The sequence below is a fragment of the Zonotrichia leucophrys genome, chromosome 2, assembly GCF_028769735.1.
Source record: "Zonotrichia leucophrys gambelii isolate GWCS_2022_RI chromosome 2, RI_Zleu_2.0, whole genome shotgun sequence".
NCBI lineage: Eukaryota > Metazoa > Chordata > Aves > Passeriformes > Passerellidae > Zonotrichia > Zonotrichia leucophrys.
Window position 1 is genome coordinate 116826327 of NC_088171.1, and position 17151 is coordinate 116843477.

At 36.3% G+C, this 17151-nt stretch overlaps 1 protein-coding gene across 7 annotated transcripts in view; it reads right to left on the reverse strand.

Moving 5' to 3' along the window:
- The window catches only part of ASPH (aspartate beta-hydroxylase), a 111986-nt gene that overhangs the window by 26106 nt on the left and 68729 nt on the right, over positions 1–17151 (reverse strand). For all 7 annotated transcript variants that reach the window (XM_064706148.1, XM_064706152.1, XM_064706147.1 and 4 more), the window contains 4 exons: positions 12212–12300; positions 9681–9767; positions 6459–6609; positions 5296–5432 (listed from right to left, as the gene is read on the reverse strand). In XM_064706148.1, the coding sequence (XP_064562218.1) occupies positions 5296–5432; positions 6459–6609; positions 9681–9767; positions 12212–12300 (464 nt within the window). The remainder of the gene's footprint in view (positions 1–5295; positions 5433–6458; positions 6610–9680; positions 9768–12211; positions 12301–17151) is intronic.

Genomic DNA, 17151 nt, shown 5'->3' on the forward strand with positions numbered 1-17151 from the left:
TTTGAGAGAAAATGAATTAAATACACCTGTATCAATCTATGCAAATTAACAACCCTGTGTACAGAATACCATTTAGTAATGCAATTGTATTTTCTTCCATTACAGATTCTCAGGCAAACCCTTGGCTTGTCTGTGCTTTCTTTTCCTCGTTCACTTTTGTGCGTTCTCCAGACAAACCAAACTTTGAAGTCTCAGAAGTAAAATTATTTCAACAGAAATTGCTTTATTTTTCACTTGTCCTTTTCTACACTTCTCTCTTGAGTTATAGCATGCTTCATTACAGAATTAAACCCGCTATCAACACTTAAGTTACTTATTCCAGGTTGGACTAATCAGAAAGAAAGCAGCTACTCTTGAAAAAATTTGCAGCAGAAACATACCTAAAATAGTTTTAAATTAGATTTCCAGTATTAGCAAATTAGTTTTTGCAAGAGAAAGAATGTGAAGCATAATGACCACAATTCAGGAAGAAGCTGCAATGTAATGTCAGCACCGTGAGATGGGGATGTGCAAACCCTGGAACAACAAGGGCACTCCCAGCACAGTGGTGAACTGGAGCACTCTCTGTAACTGTGTGCACTTTTCTGGCCATGGGAAAGAAGGTAATAAAAAGTCTACTGCACTAGTGACTCAATGTGAAAGCACACATTATTCTTGTGTAGTTGTGTGCTGCATTCTTTGACCAAGACCAAGCATGCTAAATTCAGCTAAAAGATTTTGTACCCTCAACAAGATTCAGATCGTATCTGAGTTTACAAACTGGCTTAATTCTGCAGAAAATGGAAACACATGGGCACACGTCCAGAGATGGATATTTCATAGGGACTGTGGAAGAGAAGGATTTGTGAATACAGGGACAGATGTAGGGAAGAATCAGTGTATGGGGCAGTGTTTCAGGGGAAGGAAGTATGAAGCTGCCATCCTGAATTCTGAAATATGCACCCCCAACACCAGTCAGATAATTTAAGTGCATTTGTCTTCCTCAGCCAAGGGCAAAAATTAGAGCAAATGTCTTGATCTACTTCCAGCTCAGCATTTCTATGATGTACATATTCAATATAATTTGTAGCTCTATGCAATATCAATTACATGGTTAAATTAATCTGTTTTACATCTCTTCTTTCCTTAAAATAAGGGTGGACAGTTTTATCAGGATAGACCCTCAGCCTGTGAGGATCATCACAGGAGCCTGGCAGGCAGTGGAATTACAGAAGCTGATATCCACTGAATGTCTAGACGGCTGCTAAATGCAAAACAACAGACAGATGAGCAATTTCTCTTGCCTAAATACATTTTTGAAGCTACTAAACTTATGCTGGGGATAAAATTCCTGCATACATTATAGTTATTTCCCTTTGTCTTTTCCAGCCACTGTCTGACATCACTTTTCAATCAAAATAATTACAAGCAAAATCATAAGACATTTTCTGGACCAGCTTGTCTCTTTTCTCAAATCTTAAACACACCAACTACATCCAAAACCAAAAATCACAGCCATGAAGGTACAAAATGTTATGAGTTAAAAATAGCAACATTTCACAGAAAATACTTATTATGAAGGAACAAACAATTTGAGAATCTATTGGAAGTCCATAGTATGAGGCATTATTAGGAAAAAGTACCACAGTAAGGATGAGCTTGATCCCTAGTATAAGACTACACTACCACCTTCTGCATCTTATGCCTTTTGACTACAGGGTTCTGTGTATAATTATTTTGATCCAAGAATCTGCATCTGCAGGGTGAAATGATATGACTGACAGAAATATTTATTAGCCACATAATTTTGTTACAGTTTCTTTAACTATAGGATAAAGCTATCTGATTAATTAAGACAGAATAGAATTTTCTGTATTACGGTTCATTTAAACTATGCCGAGTTGCATTAAGGAATGATCTACATTTAGAGCCCCTAAAGAGAAGCAAAGAGATACAATCAGCAGAAATTACACTGGAAGTATTTAATGTAAATTGTATTACTCTGTTGCTGTTGCTGCGTGCAATATTAATTATGTTTAGAAATAAGTTTTACTAAACTGCTCATAGGCCATTAAATATTAATCATGAATATAGAAATTAACCTCTGGGGCTATCAGAGACTAATTAGCCATGGCAGAGTACTGTGTTAATGTGGATATTCTGGTTTTGGTACCTGAGATAGCTCAATCAGAGCTGGCTTATGCCTGTCTCTATAATGCTGCACTGAACCATGCACACATGCCCCAGCAAGGAGGCAGAAAAAGAGATATTAGCTGAGTAACCAGTCTTACAAAGTTCTCTTTCGCTGTGTTTCTTAATAATCTGTGGATGCTTGAACCAAAAATAGTTCTAATTCTACCAGAACTACTTTTAAAGTTATGTTCTCTTTGAAAATTGTAATAGTTCTGAATTCTACTAGGATTATACTTAACATTATGTTTCCATGTCCCTAAGTGAATTCAAAGGAAAATGATTTAATATTAGAGGCAAAATTGAGATCCTCTCCAGCTGGACACTATTTTCCATCTGTGGTTCAGCAAAAAATTCTGGCAAACAGAAACTAGAAAAGTGCATTTTGGGCAAGTTATACTATACCACACAACAGTTGGAAGCAAAAAACTCTCTTGGTCTGAAGTTCAGTGTTTATACACATTGCTTCTGTAGCTAAAAGAAGAAACATATACTAAAGACTTTTAAAATAAGCTGCTCAGATGTAACAAATTTGGAAAGAAAAATAAGAATTGACAGGCAAATAAGTAAACTGGCTATTAAATGCAAAGCATAGCAGAAAGTTTTCATCTTCTAGGATTCCCTGGGCTTCTATTCAATTCCTTGGAGATGATGCAAGCCTGGGTTTGCATCTGAAATGGCTGGTCTGAAATGGAATGTACTGTGAGCCCATGTAGGGAACGATACCTGTGCAGAGTTCATCTGGATGCATGTGCTCAGTGCATGCTTAATACAGATCAGTAACACTGAATGGAGATTGCAATTATACAGCAGGAAGCAAAGATTTTGCCCATGAATCTAGCAGCTTCCCAGGAAATGGGAAACTTGGAGTCTAAGTTCCTCCACAGAGAAGAGTGTTTAACTACTTGGGAACTTTCCTGAGCAGCAGAAACAAGTACCACATACACAGGAATTTAGACAACCAGAAGGAATAAAGCTAGAAGGAAATCAACAAAAAGCTGAGACTTTAAGTTAATAAAGGGTATGCTCTCCTGAGGATGTGTAAGATGCCTGTCCTTTCTGCATTAAAGAACACTTGAATAAAATGTATGAACAACCTTACATTGGGAAACAGAACACAGAATTCATAAATATTGGAGGTATCTACTTTGCAGCAATGAGTTCATGCCCTTGTCTGTGCTCTCTTAACATTTTTGTATCAAAACATTACACAAGTGAGAAGGAGTTAGTCACACTGCAGAAGTTTCCTAGCTTTTTTAAAAAGCATGGGAAGGACAAGATGTCTCCTTGAGGCCCTCAGAGCCACTATTCAGTTTGCCCCTTTCTCTACCATGCAGAGAATCTGAGCACCTATGTTGGGAGCTGAAAACCAAGCACTTTATAAATATGCCTTGCAACAGCTGAGCAAAGAACTCCAGAGCAGGCCATGCAGCCCCTAAGCAATCTGCCCAAAATCATGCAAGTAGAACCAAGAACCAAAGTAGGCACACATGACATTCTCCCTGTTTCTTTGGGTATTATTTTTAAAATCCTTAGTGTAAACTTATCTTGAATGGCAACAAAAAAATTACAGTATTGTGTGGAATTCAGTCTGAGTAATACCTAAAATATAGACAAACCCACCATGATTTTCAAAAACGATGAATCCAAATCTTTAAAAAAAAAAAATTATTTGTCCTCCTTTTACAATGACAGAACATCACTATATTCTATTTTAGTGTTAGTGAACTACAAAATAGAGTAATTACACTGGATAAAGAAGAATGGAAAACATTATGTTAAAAGCACACCAGTTGTATATCTGTTCTTCATCAAAGCCCTATGTATTTCTTCTGAAGTATCAAAGTAATTACATAGCAAATTCATGACCTTCTTTCATGTATAAAAATCCCTGTGATTATTGAGAAATTCTAACAAATATATTGTTTGCAACAAAACACTGAATAATTGCATGGGAAAATCTTGCCCAAAATGAGTATGGTTTTGTTTTCTCAAATTCCTTGCAGCTTGAGTAGCAGGTTTGTTTAATAAATTCTACTTTTAAAAGCCAATATTTCCAATCCTCTGAGAAATTTTGACAGCAAGCCAAAAATTATTGGACAGAATAGTTTTATGGAAGGACCTAAAAAGTAGCCAAAGTAGCAAAGCAAACATTATTCTGGCAACATCTGAGACTACCAGAGGAGCTTGAGGAAAAAAACTGGTACTCCTAGTGTTTGGCTTCTGCTTCCCACCATGCGGTTGAACATCATCCTTCTCTTTCAGAAGCTATCAGAGATGAGAATCTCTTCAGCCCCCCAGATGTGGGGGATGGAAAACTGAGCCTTTATTCTCAGGAGGTGGCATTAATCCTGCTGATCCCTTTCCAGCCTCCATAAGCAGACAATTAGCAAGCACCACAAGTGTGCCAACATCAACAGGACCATTCCTGGTCAGGTGTGATGATTTGTGCTGTACCAATGATGTCAGACTCCACATCTGTCAGACAGCTTCCAGATGTCAACAGGGTTTCTAGATCACAGGAGCAGAGTGGCCTTTCCTGGCAGTGAAGCTTCCCCAGCCAGATAACCACAGTATAAGACAGAAGTATAAATCCAGTGAATTGTCCACGCTACAAACATCATGAAAGAATAACAGATCTTAAGCTGTTTATAAAAAGATGAAAAACTAAGGTAAAATAGCTTTGTGAGAACTGATCTACTTGATTACATGGTTAGAGATGCTGTTCCTGTAAAGAAGCTGGCTTACTTCTGCTTCCCTTGTCTTGAAAATTGGTTATCTTTTTTTGTAGTATGCATCACATTTTACATGTTACATACAACATACCTAGATGTGTTGTCAATATATTCCAGACCTGATTACCAGAAGATAGAAGATTTTTATTATTAAGCATATGGAAATAACCTGCATTCCTCTGTCAATGAGGAAAAACTAAGCATGATAGTATCAGAAAATATGAATTAAATTAGAAGATAACTTCACTAAAAAAAATTATATATTGATATTAACTCTTCAAAAATCTCACATGTGACATGTTTAACAACTAAAAATGTTAGAATCAATCAATCTTTCAGACGAACATAGGAATGTAAATAGTAATTTTCCTTGGCTGGAATGGAAACTCACCTCTTCATAAACTTTCTTAGCATTGCTGTTATCGCCTATCAAGAGGTAACCAACACCAAGGTCATTCTTGAATGAAGTCTCACTGGGAAACAGCTGAACTAATTTCTGTAGAGTAACCAGGGAGCCCCTCATGCGACCTGATTTGATTGAACAAGACTTAATTACCAGTGCAGATATAAGAAACAGTTGCAAGATGTTTACATAACATCTAAGAAAACACAAATCAGAGGCAAGTGATTCACTTTCAGTGACAATCAAGAAGGAGAACCTGGAAAAACTTGTGCAGACAGGAGCACATTCAGCTGCCTGGCTGTCACTGAGGGTGTAGCAGTCTTATCTCAGAGAATCACTGCAATCACACAGTGCTATGGCAGCCTCTTGTGGAGGACCCTTCACAGTGCAGAAATAACATTATTTAGGCTTTAGTTGCTCTATCATACACAGACAGCAAAGCACTGGAAAAAACTAAGTAAACATATAGTAATAAACTTCACCTTTAATTAAATAAATTCAATTGATTTCTAGTGTTAAGTAATAGTTCTACTCCTGTTATGAAGTTTATCATGCTTTATGTGCTTAAAATTAAGTATGTTCCTTGGCTTCCTAAATGAGGTCTTGCTAAAGAAAAGCAAGAACAAAAAAAAATTTATATTAATTAAAAATCCAACCCATAGGAACAGAACTCCTGATTTTGCCTCATACTCTAATAATCACCTTTCATACATCACAGAATTGAGATCTAAAAGTAGAATCTAAACCTAAATCTTGGGGCTGTTCTCCCCATGTTCAATTCCATTCTTCTCTATGTTTACTGAAAGTTTATTCTGAGTGTATTTACTCTGCTTATGCCAGTAATTTCCTCTTGATTTTCTTCAGCTTCAGTAGAAAAAGTTTCTTTTTTGTCTGTCAATAAAAATTTTTGACCACCTATCATCACAGCTTCTCAGAGCATCTGCTGTAGCTTTCTACAGGCACTATTATCCTAAATTATAGACATTCCCTAGAAAAGAATTAAATAATGTAAAAATGGCTTTCATTTAAAATACTAGGAAGAGAAGTCCAACGAAAAATTCAATGGAATTGTCACCTTAAAATCCTTGTTGATGTCTTGAAATCCTCACTCAGACAACTTCTGTAATTTTTATACCATCCTCAAAACTTACCAAGGAACTGCTGCCTGTCTGCTTCTCGCTTCAAGCTCAGTTTTATCAAGTCTGAAGGGACATTTGGCAGACTAATCACCTCATCATAGGTGTTGATAGCTTGTTGCAGCATCTCATTGCTCCTCATTTTCTCAGCTAAGTCATCTTCAGACTAGAAAGAATAACAAAGCCATTATTAGAACAGCTAATAATCCATTAGTTTTAAAACCAACTATTTTCTTACCAGGAAATTATGCAATTGTTAGAATATGGATTCTGCTTTATGGGAAAGCATACTAGAATTACCATTAAATCTTGTTACCTATAAATTATTTGAAAGGAGAAGTATGAGAAAATCTGCACCTAAAACATACATTAACACAGATTTTTGATTAATATTTGTAGAATTCATAATTCCCGCTTTCAAAAGCAGATGAAGCAATATTTTTAATAACACAGAAGAAATGCAAAATTTTGCCTATGGATTATTTGTATACTAAGCCTTACTTTGAAAGCAATACATGGGTCAAAACACACCAACAAACATTTTTATCTATTCTGACACATTTATTTACACTCTTTATTGCGAAATGAACTAGAAATTGCCTTTTGCCTTCCATACATTGATAGAATATGTACCCTACAACTCCTGCAAAACTTAAAACTTGTGCATCAAATTCAGAAGCAGACCAAAGGATATATGAGCTTGCTACAGCGAAATTACAGCTTCAGTGAATCTAACAGAAGCTATGACTGATCTCACCTGTGGTAAGGCATGTTCATACTTTGCTTCCATAGCTGAAAAACACTGTCTCAAATGCATAATTTTTAAAGCCTTACTTTGAATTGTTTATAGAAATGTATGTATTTTCACATGTTTAATGCACTTTTCTCAATTATTTCTAAATTTATTGGCTTATGTATGTTCTTAAGACAAGAGCCATGGAGCATGTATCACAAGCATGATGGTGCAGTAGTTGTTGTTAGTCTATTTAAATTCACTGTTGCATCAAAGATGCACACATTAAATTAAATTACTTCACCTCTGTTTTCTCTATATGTTATAACAAGTATCTGAAATCTTTTTGCACTTCTGTCCTTTAGTTTTTTCCTTGAGTTGTTTTAAAACTTAATATTGGAAATACCAAAAAATATGGGTATTCAGATAAACAGTTCATCAAGCAGCTTTCAGAGACAACTTCAGAAATCAGTTTAAAGCAATAACTTATTTTTTCTGATGTACATTCACTAGGAAATTTATTTATCCTTTCTTCAAAGGTATTGCAGGGCAAAGAATATTCCAGATATATAACAAAGAAGTAAGAATTGTCAGCACTGCATAACTCCACCAGTATAAATCATATAAGGAGATTAAAAATTTATCCATTGTTCTTTCCAGCTCTAAGGATGTTAAGAATTCTGTAGAGTATAATTTTATCTGGCTCAAGTGTAATTCAGACAGCAAATAAAGAATTGCTCATATTTCTGAAAAACACACCAACAATGAAATATTTTGCAGGTTTTTTTTGGAAAACAGCTGCCTTTTAAAGCCATTAAAGGATCCAGAACAAATCAATCCTCATGTCTTATTAAAAACTGAATCTACAAAATTAGCATGTAATGCTGTTTTGTGCTTCAAAGAAAAGGAGAACTGCACTTTTGTGGTGAATTCTTGATCTTCTTTAGCTTTAACCTTCAAGGCCTTTAACTTTATCATTTGCAGTTTTACTTTTAGTTAGTGATGAGAAGTAGTAAATTTAAATGAATTTTGTTGGTATGAATCCCCATTTAAAAATAAATCTGTGTTACAATGCAAATGTTAAGAATAATTCATCTGTCTGTAGCCCATGGTTTTCCTCTTCCTTCAAACAGCTTAAACTTACACATACTGGGTTCAATAAAATTGCCATTGATAATATTAATATGACTGTTCAGCAAAATGACTAGTATGAACCTTCAAAGGCTACAGAAATTAATTTATCATTGTTTTTACACACTCCCAGGAAATGCATCTAATTATTTCTTCAGATCTTGGTCTATATTGACCTTTCATGGATTACTAAAGTAGCAGTAGGCAGCTACAAATTGCTGTAAATGGACAAATGAAGTTGGGTCACTGAGATGGGAATTCTGAATGAGAATAAATTTCACAACTGCCTGCAGTGATATGCACTTCTCCCTAAAGCCATTGAGGAGGCAGGAAGCATATTCTATTAAATATAACAAGTAGATTTGTATAAATTGGTAAATATTAAAAGTGTAACTTAACAGAGGTAAGTTCATCATGCGTATAAACAAAGTGGTCTCCTACTATAAAAAAGGCAAAGTGTACAGCAAACTGTCACCACAGAGAGCACTGAAGCATTTGGTCTGCTCTCTATCAAGTGCCTGTGTGATAGATTTTTGGATAATCACAGCATGACTATTATTTTAGCATGACTATTATTAACCAAGTGGAGACTGGTTGTGACTCCAAGGTCCTCATCAATTGTCTAACAGCACCATTCCTTCCTGCAGTGAGGGCTTCACTTTTTTATCCTGATTAATATCACTTCAAGGAGGTTTTTTATTACTCCTAGTGCAGCAGGATTATCCTACTACTATTCCCTTTTGAGACATCTCAACACAGCCTAAAAGTATTATAAATGCAGAGATTATTTTCTGATGCCTTCTGGGTTTTGGTTGGTTTTTCCAGTATTTTTTTTTTAAGGGAAACACCTGAAACATAACTCACTCTACAAGTAAAGCTAATTAAGCCTCACTGCCTGAGAATTTATGTTCTTTATCCTTTAACTCTTTCTCTCTAAAAACTCCAAATCCTCTTCTCTAGTCACACTAGAGCAAAAAGCAGCATTTATCCCAGGCTGACAGATGTGTTGATTTCCCAGCTACAGCAAATAGTATGTAACAGGTAGGCTCTGCCTGTTGTTTCTGCACTGGGCCATTAGTCGGTATTTATCTCTTGCCATTCATCTCACAGTTCTCCTGAGATCTACAGGATGTACCTTATTTTTTTTGTTATTTACAGTACTTCCCACTGAAGTTTCACAAAAGCTGCCAAAGCAATTGAGGAAGGACAGTTGACTGAAGAGATAGATATGACAGATCACATGATTCTTTTTTTTCACCTACAAAAGCAGCATAAATTTATAAATTAATTCCACATAGTGTTTATAACTCTTTTGGTAAAACAAAATGTTTAATTTAGCTTTTTTCAACACTTATCACTTTTTTTTGAAGTACCTGTGCTTTCCCGTATCTTGCTCGAGGACTTTGTGGATATTGATTCACTAATGCTTCAAAGGCCCTTAGAGCTTCTTCAACTTTCCCCTGAAAAGCAGAGATATTTATCAGCAATTCTATCTAATAAAAATGCTGAAGGATGCAGGACCTAACAACACATTAATTTTACAATTAAAGAACAAACACTAAACAATGCAGACTGAATCAACGGCTTTCACTCAGACTTTTGTTGGGATTTCCTTTTTAAGAGGAATTGTCATTATTTATGAAACAATATAATCTAGTTTTCGTGGTGAAAATGAATAATTTGGTTTTTCATACTTTACTCACTTTTCCTTGTTTGCTGGACAAGATGCTGAGATGAAAATAACTTTTCTGCATAGAATAGTAAAGACCATACTGCTAATAACTGTCGCAGACATTTTTCTATGAAAAATCCTTTCCTTAAGATTTTTTCCTCCTGAGAAACTGAGAAGCCTCAGGAACAAATTGTAAACAATAATTATCTGCTGCTGTGCAATGCAACAGATAGATCTGTGATTGGTCTTATGTGCTTGTTTGTAATTAGTGGCAAATCACAGCACAGCTGGCTCAGAGAGAGTGTCCGAGACAGCTACTTTTGTTATCACTTTCCTTTCTATTCTTAGCTTTGCTAGCCTTCTGAAGAGAACCTTTTCTTCTATTCTTTTAGTATAGTTTTAATGTAATATATATAATAAAATAATAAATCAAGCCTTCTAAAATATAGAGTCAGATCTCTGTCTCTTCCCTCAACTGAAAACCCCTGTGAACACCGTCACAAATAACAAACTCCAGACCAGAAATAATAGAGAACAGGAAGAAAATTCTGGAGACAGGTAGAAATTTTCCCTTGGCATGCCTCTCATGATGAACAGCATCATAACTACAGCTTTTCTGGGAAATACTGTAGAATTACCACAACGTACGGCTCTTTCCCCCAAGTTTTTGCATGATGACATCCCTCAGGACATGTCACACAAGTCCAAGTGCAACTTGGTATTGTCCTGCTGGATGCTGATCCTGTGATGCACAGTGACTAGCAAGTACAGATGGATGTTGAGAAGAACCAGCCCCACTGTCAAATAGGTACTAGCACTGCTTGGCAACATTTAGCAATAGATTTTGCTGCCACTTCCACCTCTTTACAGCTTTATAAATATGAGTTATATGTGTATGAATGATACACAACTTGCCTTGCTATCTTCAAATATTACACATGTCTGATTTGCTTCTAAATTTATCCTGATTCCTACATGACATGCATGACTATCTGTAACATATCAAGAAATACAGCAGGAAAAGAGAGTCAACAAGCTGACCCTACAGATTCATCAAATGTGTCTTCCACACCTATTTGTGATTAACCAATTGCTTAAGTAAACAAGAAGCATGAAAATTTCTTTTGCTTTTGTATTCTAACATGTAAAGAAGTCTTGTAGTGAGGAACAGCAGCAGTGGCAGTCAGAGGTTAGGGCTCTATGCAAGAGCCCTCCAGTCCCATCAGACCTACCAGAAAGAACTCTGGGGCTGCATAGGTGGCAAGATAAAGTCAAAACTGCACAGTATGTCCTGAAAATCAAGAATAATCCTGCACTTGCAATGACCAAATTGGTTTTTATTTTACAGTACTGAAAATATTATATATCATTGCTCAACCACCTCAAATCTAGGGTACAGCAAAGACCTGCAGTTGTTCTTTATGTGCTCGGACTGTCTGCGAGACATATCAGAGTTTTAACAAGAAATACATTCAAAAGACTTGAAGTTCCTCATTTTTAATAGCCACAATCTTGCTTTAGTACATAATCTCCTATCTGGAAAAGGGACATCTCTGCAAAGGTATTATTTTCTGAAATATTAAAATGAAAGTATAAAATTGGAAGCTATAAGGGGGAGATGACTGAGGAGCTTTGGGCGCTTTTTGTTTCTTTTTCATGGTCAAATTATTAAATTCAGAACTACCCAAACTGAATGATTGATGTGAAGGTCTTGCTGCCCCTGGTGAGAAGCAGGAACATCTGTTTCATCCTCTAAGCAGCTGTACAGCAGCCTAGGCACTCCCAGGACTCAGAATCTCAACAGCAACAACATCTACTTCAGTGATGGGCACCTAAAGCTCATGAGGCAGCAAGAACACTCACTGAGAGATGCCTGCTAACACACACAGAGTTATCCGGTAGCATTTGACTTCAGTAGTCAGCTGGACAAGAGTGATAGGACAAAACTGACCCTGTTTGATGTTTCATTTAAGCAGAAATTAGGCTACATGATTAGGCTACACATCTTCAAGGTTAACAAACATGTATGAACAGATATTCATGTACAACTTTAAAAAATTTAAGATAAACTATCCAGCAGAAATTAAACTTGAAGGACAAATATGCACTGACTATTTCAAAAAGTTAATTTCACAAAAAGTAATCTAAAATTCATTCTCCCTTTTAACAAGTATTTAATTTATTGATTTTTATCCACTGTGTACAGTACTGAGAGAGACATTCAAAACTTACTTTTTTACGTAGTTTTTCTGCAGCATCTAGTTCAGCTTTTATGGTCTTATCAAACTTGTTTAAGAGCTTTGGCTTCTTCTTCTTTTTAGCTAGAAGATTGAACAAACAGACAGTTCATAATTTCTTTCTTATTTCAATTGCCTGGAGTAACACTTAGCCAGGACTGTGTTGGCAAAGTGCATCATTTTCAAGTAAGGCAGCTTCAAATTACTCTGAAAAGGAACTGATTTCTTACTTATTACAGTCACAAACTCCTATATGGAAAAGCAAACTTCAGTCATTCAAATTGAGTAACTTGGCAGTTAAGTTTAGAATAAAGCATTTTTCATCACATTACAGTCAGGGATCTTTTTTTCCCAAATGGTTCAACTGACGAGGAAGAGCAAAGGGAACTGTTATTTTCCTACATTTATATGGTATCATGAAAAACATGATCATCAGAGCACACTAGTAATTTCTAAAAGTTGTGACTATATGCTTTGCCTAGAGCAATTGCTGAGGCTGCATCTCAGGAGCGCTGTGTGCAGTCCTGGGCTCCTCAGGACAAGAGAGACATGGAACTCCTGGAGTGGGTCCAGTGGAGGGCAATGAAGATGGATGATTAAGGGACTGCAGTGTCTCTTTTACGAGGAAAGGCTGAGGGAGTTGGGCCTGCTCAGCCTTGAGAAGAAATGACTGAGAGGGGACCTCATCAATGTGTATAAATATCTTAAAAGTAGATGAAAAGAGGAGGGAGTCAGGCTCTTAGTGCTCCCAAACATTAGGACAAGAGGCAACAGGTGGAAACTAATGCATGGAAGTTCCACCTGAACAAAAGGAAGAACTTTACCATGAAGATCACAAAGGTTACTAATCTGTTGTTGATGCCAGTCTTTTCTGTCTTATTTATTATTCTCCATTTCATAGGAAAGTAATGTCTTCACTGCCTTTTCATGCATTTAATGATAATAATGGTTAAGGAGCTCAGCAGTGGCTCTCTTCCAGGTAAAATCCAGTAAAATTCCCATGAACAGCTCTTCTCCACTCCAAACCCTCAGACCACAGTGACTGACAGGTGAGAAGTTTCTCACATTGGGCCTGAAAAGAACACCCTTAACATGCAAAAGGTTTGTTGGGTTTTGCCTTTTTTTTTTTTTTTCTTTTTAAAAAATATGCCAGCTTAGTTTTTCAAGAAACCATTGCTATTTCTAAGGTCTGGCTTGCTTAACAGCAGCAGTGGAAGAACCCAGAAACATCAACCCAAGGAACCAATGACAGCAAGTGACCTTGAGGACTTTTTAGGTTCATTTTGCTCTTAGCTGCTGTGTGAAACTGTCCTTTGCTGTTAGCAAGAAAACTGAGCCATGTCAGTTCCTCTGGGTGCAGTATCTGAGGGGCTTCCAATGGGATATTGCCACCAAACATTTGGTTTAGTTTCTGTTCTCTAAGTAACATAAACAGCAACTAAAATTGAGTTCTCAGTTCTTACAGCATGAATGAAAATCTTTATTTAAGATCGGCCAGCTACACAGGAACTGCATTTCAGTGAGGCAGGACAGCGATTTGTCAGCTTTTCAGCTTTGAGCATTCGTGGAAAGACAGAGTCATGTGGTCTTCCTCAAACTCAGTAAGCATGGCAACAGTGAGGTTCCTTTGAGGCAAAGGAAAGAAGCTTTCCCACCCACCAGGAAACTCCCACTGCCTCTGGGACACTCTCTACAGTTCATTTAAGTTTACAAGGACATGAGAAAGAGCTCAGAAGAATAAGTAAATTAAAAAAGTAAATTAAAATCTTACAAGTCTGTGGCACAAAGATACAATATCTTCCTTTTCATATCCAACTTGGGTGATATGTTAGAAGAACCTATTTACCACCCTCCTTTACAAAAAAAAGTACTATCTTCCTGTTTTCAGTACAATTATATATCAGCCCTAGACCAGCAGGAGATCAATATAAAAAGCTGGAAAGGAGTTGTTAACATAAATATTATTCATCTGCTAGGCACCAATATAACACAGTAAACATTATATAACGAGCAATCATTTTCATCCCCCATTCTATTCTATGTTAAAGGATTCACCAGGGAGCTTTCAGTGTAACCATCAAGCATTCCTCTATATTAACCAGATAGCCTGCTATCTCCCTGCAGGGGTATTTTAATAAATTATCCATTGCCTCCTTCTAGTGCAATAATCCTTTAGCAGATGTGACCCAATATATTAAATTCAATGATACAAAGAAGTTAACTTATCTGTTTTCAGAGGAAAATATATGTAATTTTTCTTCAATGACAAATTTCACCATGACACTGAAGTCGTGCATGATCATACAACTGCTTGGCTGGTTTGTGGTCCAAATTAGGCTGAGCATTAAAATGGCAATAATCCTTTTACCTAATGGTAATAATCCTGGACTTTCAAGAATACTACTGAGTATTTTCAATAATAGCCTTGGAGAATAGGCATTATATCTAGGACTGCTGACATAGGATTCCTGAAGACTTCCTTAGAGAAAACAGTTTCCACTGAAAAAGCAGCAAGCTGGGAAGAAGTCTCACAAGAAACTCTATGCTAGTTCTTTTGCTGGAGACAAAACAAACAATTACCAGTGATGACACGCAATCTCATATCTCATTTATCAAGGTACAGAATTAAAAAAAATTAGGAGTAGCAATGTATTACAATACAGTAAACTTAATAGCCTGTCATATAATCCAATGAAACTTGATTAAATATTTCATATAACTGTTTTGGTAAATGAAAATTAAAATACCAGGCATATTTTGGGTTTATGTTGAAAAGCACCTTGTCATCACCAAAAGCAGTGACAGTCTTACTTCTACAAGGGACAGAGAAATTCCTTTTGAATAGTAATGAACACACTGCTAGATTCTCTTTAGACCACAAGAGAACCACATCAAAATAAAGGAAAAGTAAACAAATTAATAAAAAGAATTGAATCACTCTTGAAGACTGGTTTAAAAATATTTTGCCTTTAACTGAGTGGGGAGGGGAGTAACAGTAAGTAAAAACAGTGAGAAAGGCTAAAAGGCAGTAGTAAAGAGTTTGCCATGGGAAGACAGATACACACTACCTTGTAAAACATAGCTACAGAGATGAAAAGAATAAATTATTTTCTGTATCATCATAGTTAGGATAAGGAAGAGAAGACTTAAAACAGCTATAACAGAAAATTTGGCTTGAACATCTGGAGCTCCTATCTCTGAGCAAGCACAGTAGAACCGGTTTGCTGAGGGCAATTGTGAAATTCTAATTACTGAAAATTCTGTTTATTTGAATTAACAAGATGTGTAAGCATCTGCCAAGAACAATGCACACAGTTGATAAGGCCTTCAGTCAACTAAAGAGACAAAGTAAGCTTTAGGGTCCCACTTAGTCATATGTTCAACAATTTCTGTAATGTATTATTATAAGACAATGTGCTTTAGTGCCAACACTGTAACTACACAAGGAACCTTCACTCCCTCATTTGACAGCCAAAGAAATCCTCACAGGAGCTCACTGTGCCAGTCATCACAGTAGCTGAGATTCCTCCTAGCCCAATGCCAGCAATAGAATATCGAAGCTCCAAAAATTTTCCCAATGTAAAATTTCACCTCAGTGCTATAATTCCAGAAAAGCCATAAGTGATTAAAAACACTGTCTTGTGATAGAAAGCAATCTCAATTCTCACTGCTCTTATTAGCTTTTTCTGTAAAAAATAAAATAATAATAACATTCAAAAAATCAAGTTCTGTAAATCTTCATTTGAAGCAGATTTTTTTACTTTAAGAAAGCGACCAAACAGCACCAGAAAAGCAATTTTGCAAACTGTTGATTTAATCACAAAATTACATTTCTTGGTACCTGATAACTTTTAATGTGAAAAGCTGCCTAAAGATATAATAATAAAGGAATTAAAACTTTCTAGAATTTCTAGACTAATGTGCTCACAGGATCAAATGTCTGCAAATTCTTGTGTAACTGAGCAGAACCCAAGGTTGGAAATTGGTATAAAACACCAACTAGATAATTATGTTAAGGCAGTTACATGGAAACAAGGAAAACAAAAAGAGATAACTAGTACATGTCAAAAAAATTGATTACATATGACCCTAAGTCCAAAGCAATAGAGAAAAACCTCAGAAATGTCACAAATAACTAATAATGCCACTTCTATAATGGAGCAAATGAATCCTCTCTAGCTTCCAGACAAGAGGGAATGGTTGTGTGTGTGAAATCTCTCCATTTCATCTTTTCATCTGAAATATAACACCATCATCCAGGCTAAGGAAAACCGCATTCTCCTAAAAGAGAAAACACTGATGACCTGCCTGATAAGATATCAGTCTGGTATGTCAAACCAGTTAACATTAGCCAGAATTGGAGAAAAATATTGAATGCTATCATGATTATCTTTGACAACTAACACACTTCTTTTACCCTAGAGAGATGCCACACACTGGGCATTTTAACAGATAGCAAATTTAAGTGGATGAAGGTATTTTCTACACTGTGAGGCTTCAAATTGTTGTTTCCTGAGAAGATAATTTAAAAGATAGGGCATCTTTACCACAACACATAGCATGAATTGTTTTGTCCTTGCTGCCATACTCTGAGCCTCTGATCAAAGGATGCATGTACAGTTTTCTTCCAGAGCAAAGTGAGGAGGAGATAGCATCATGCTGCTATTAACACTTCCAGAACAATTAGTGTTTGTATCTAAAAAACAGTATGCACTTCCATACACTTAATACAAATCATCTCTCACTCCTGTGTAAAATATTTGGAGCAGATATTCTACAATTCTATGATTTTATTCTGTTCCAACAGACATGCCAGGAAGGACACCTCAAACAGCTTGCTAGGTGATATGCAACGATGACCAGGAGGAAATCACAACTAGGACCACCTCAGGCAGTTTTCCACTTGCTGCCCTTTTCTCCTCCTCCCTCTTGCTC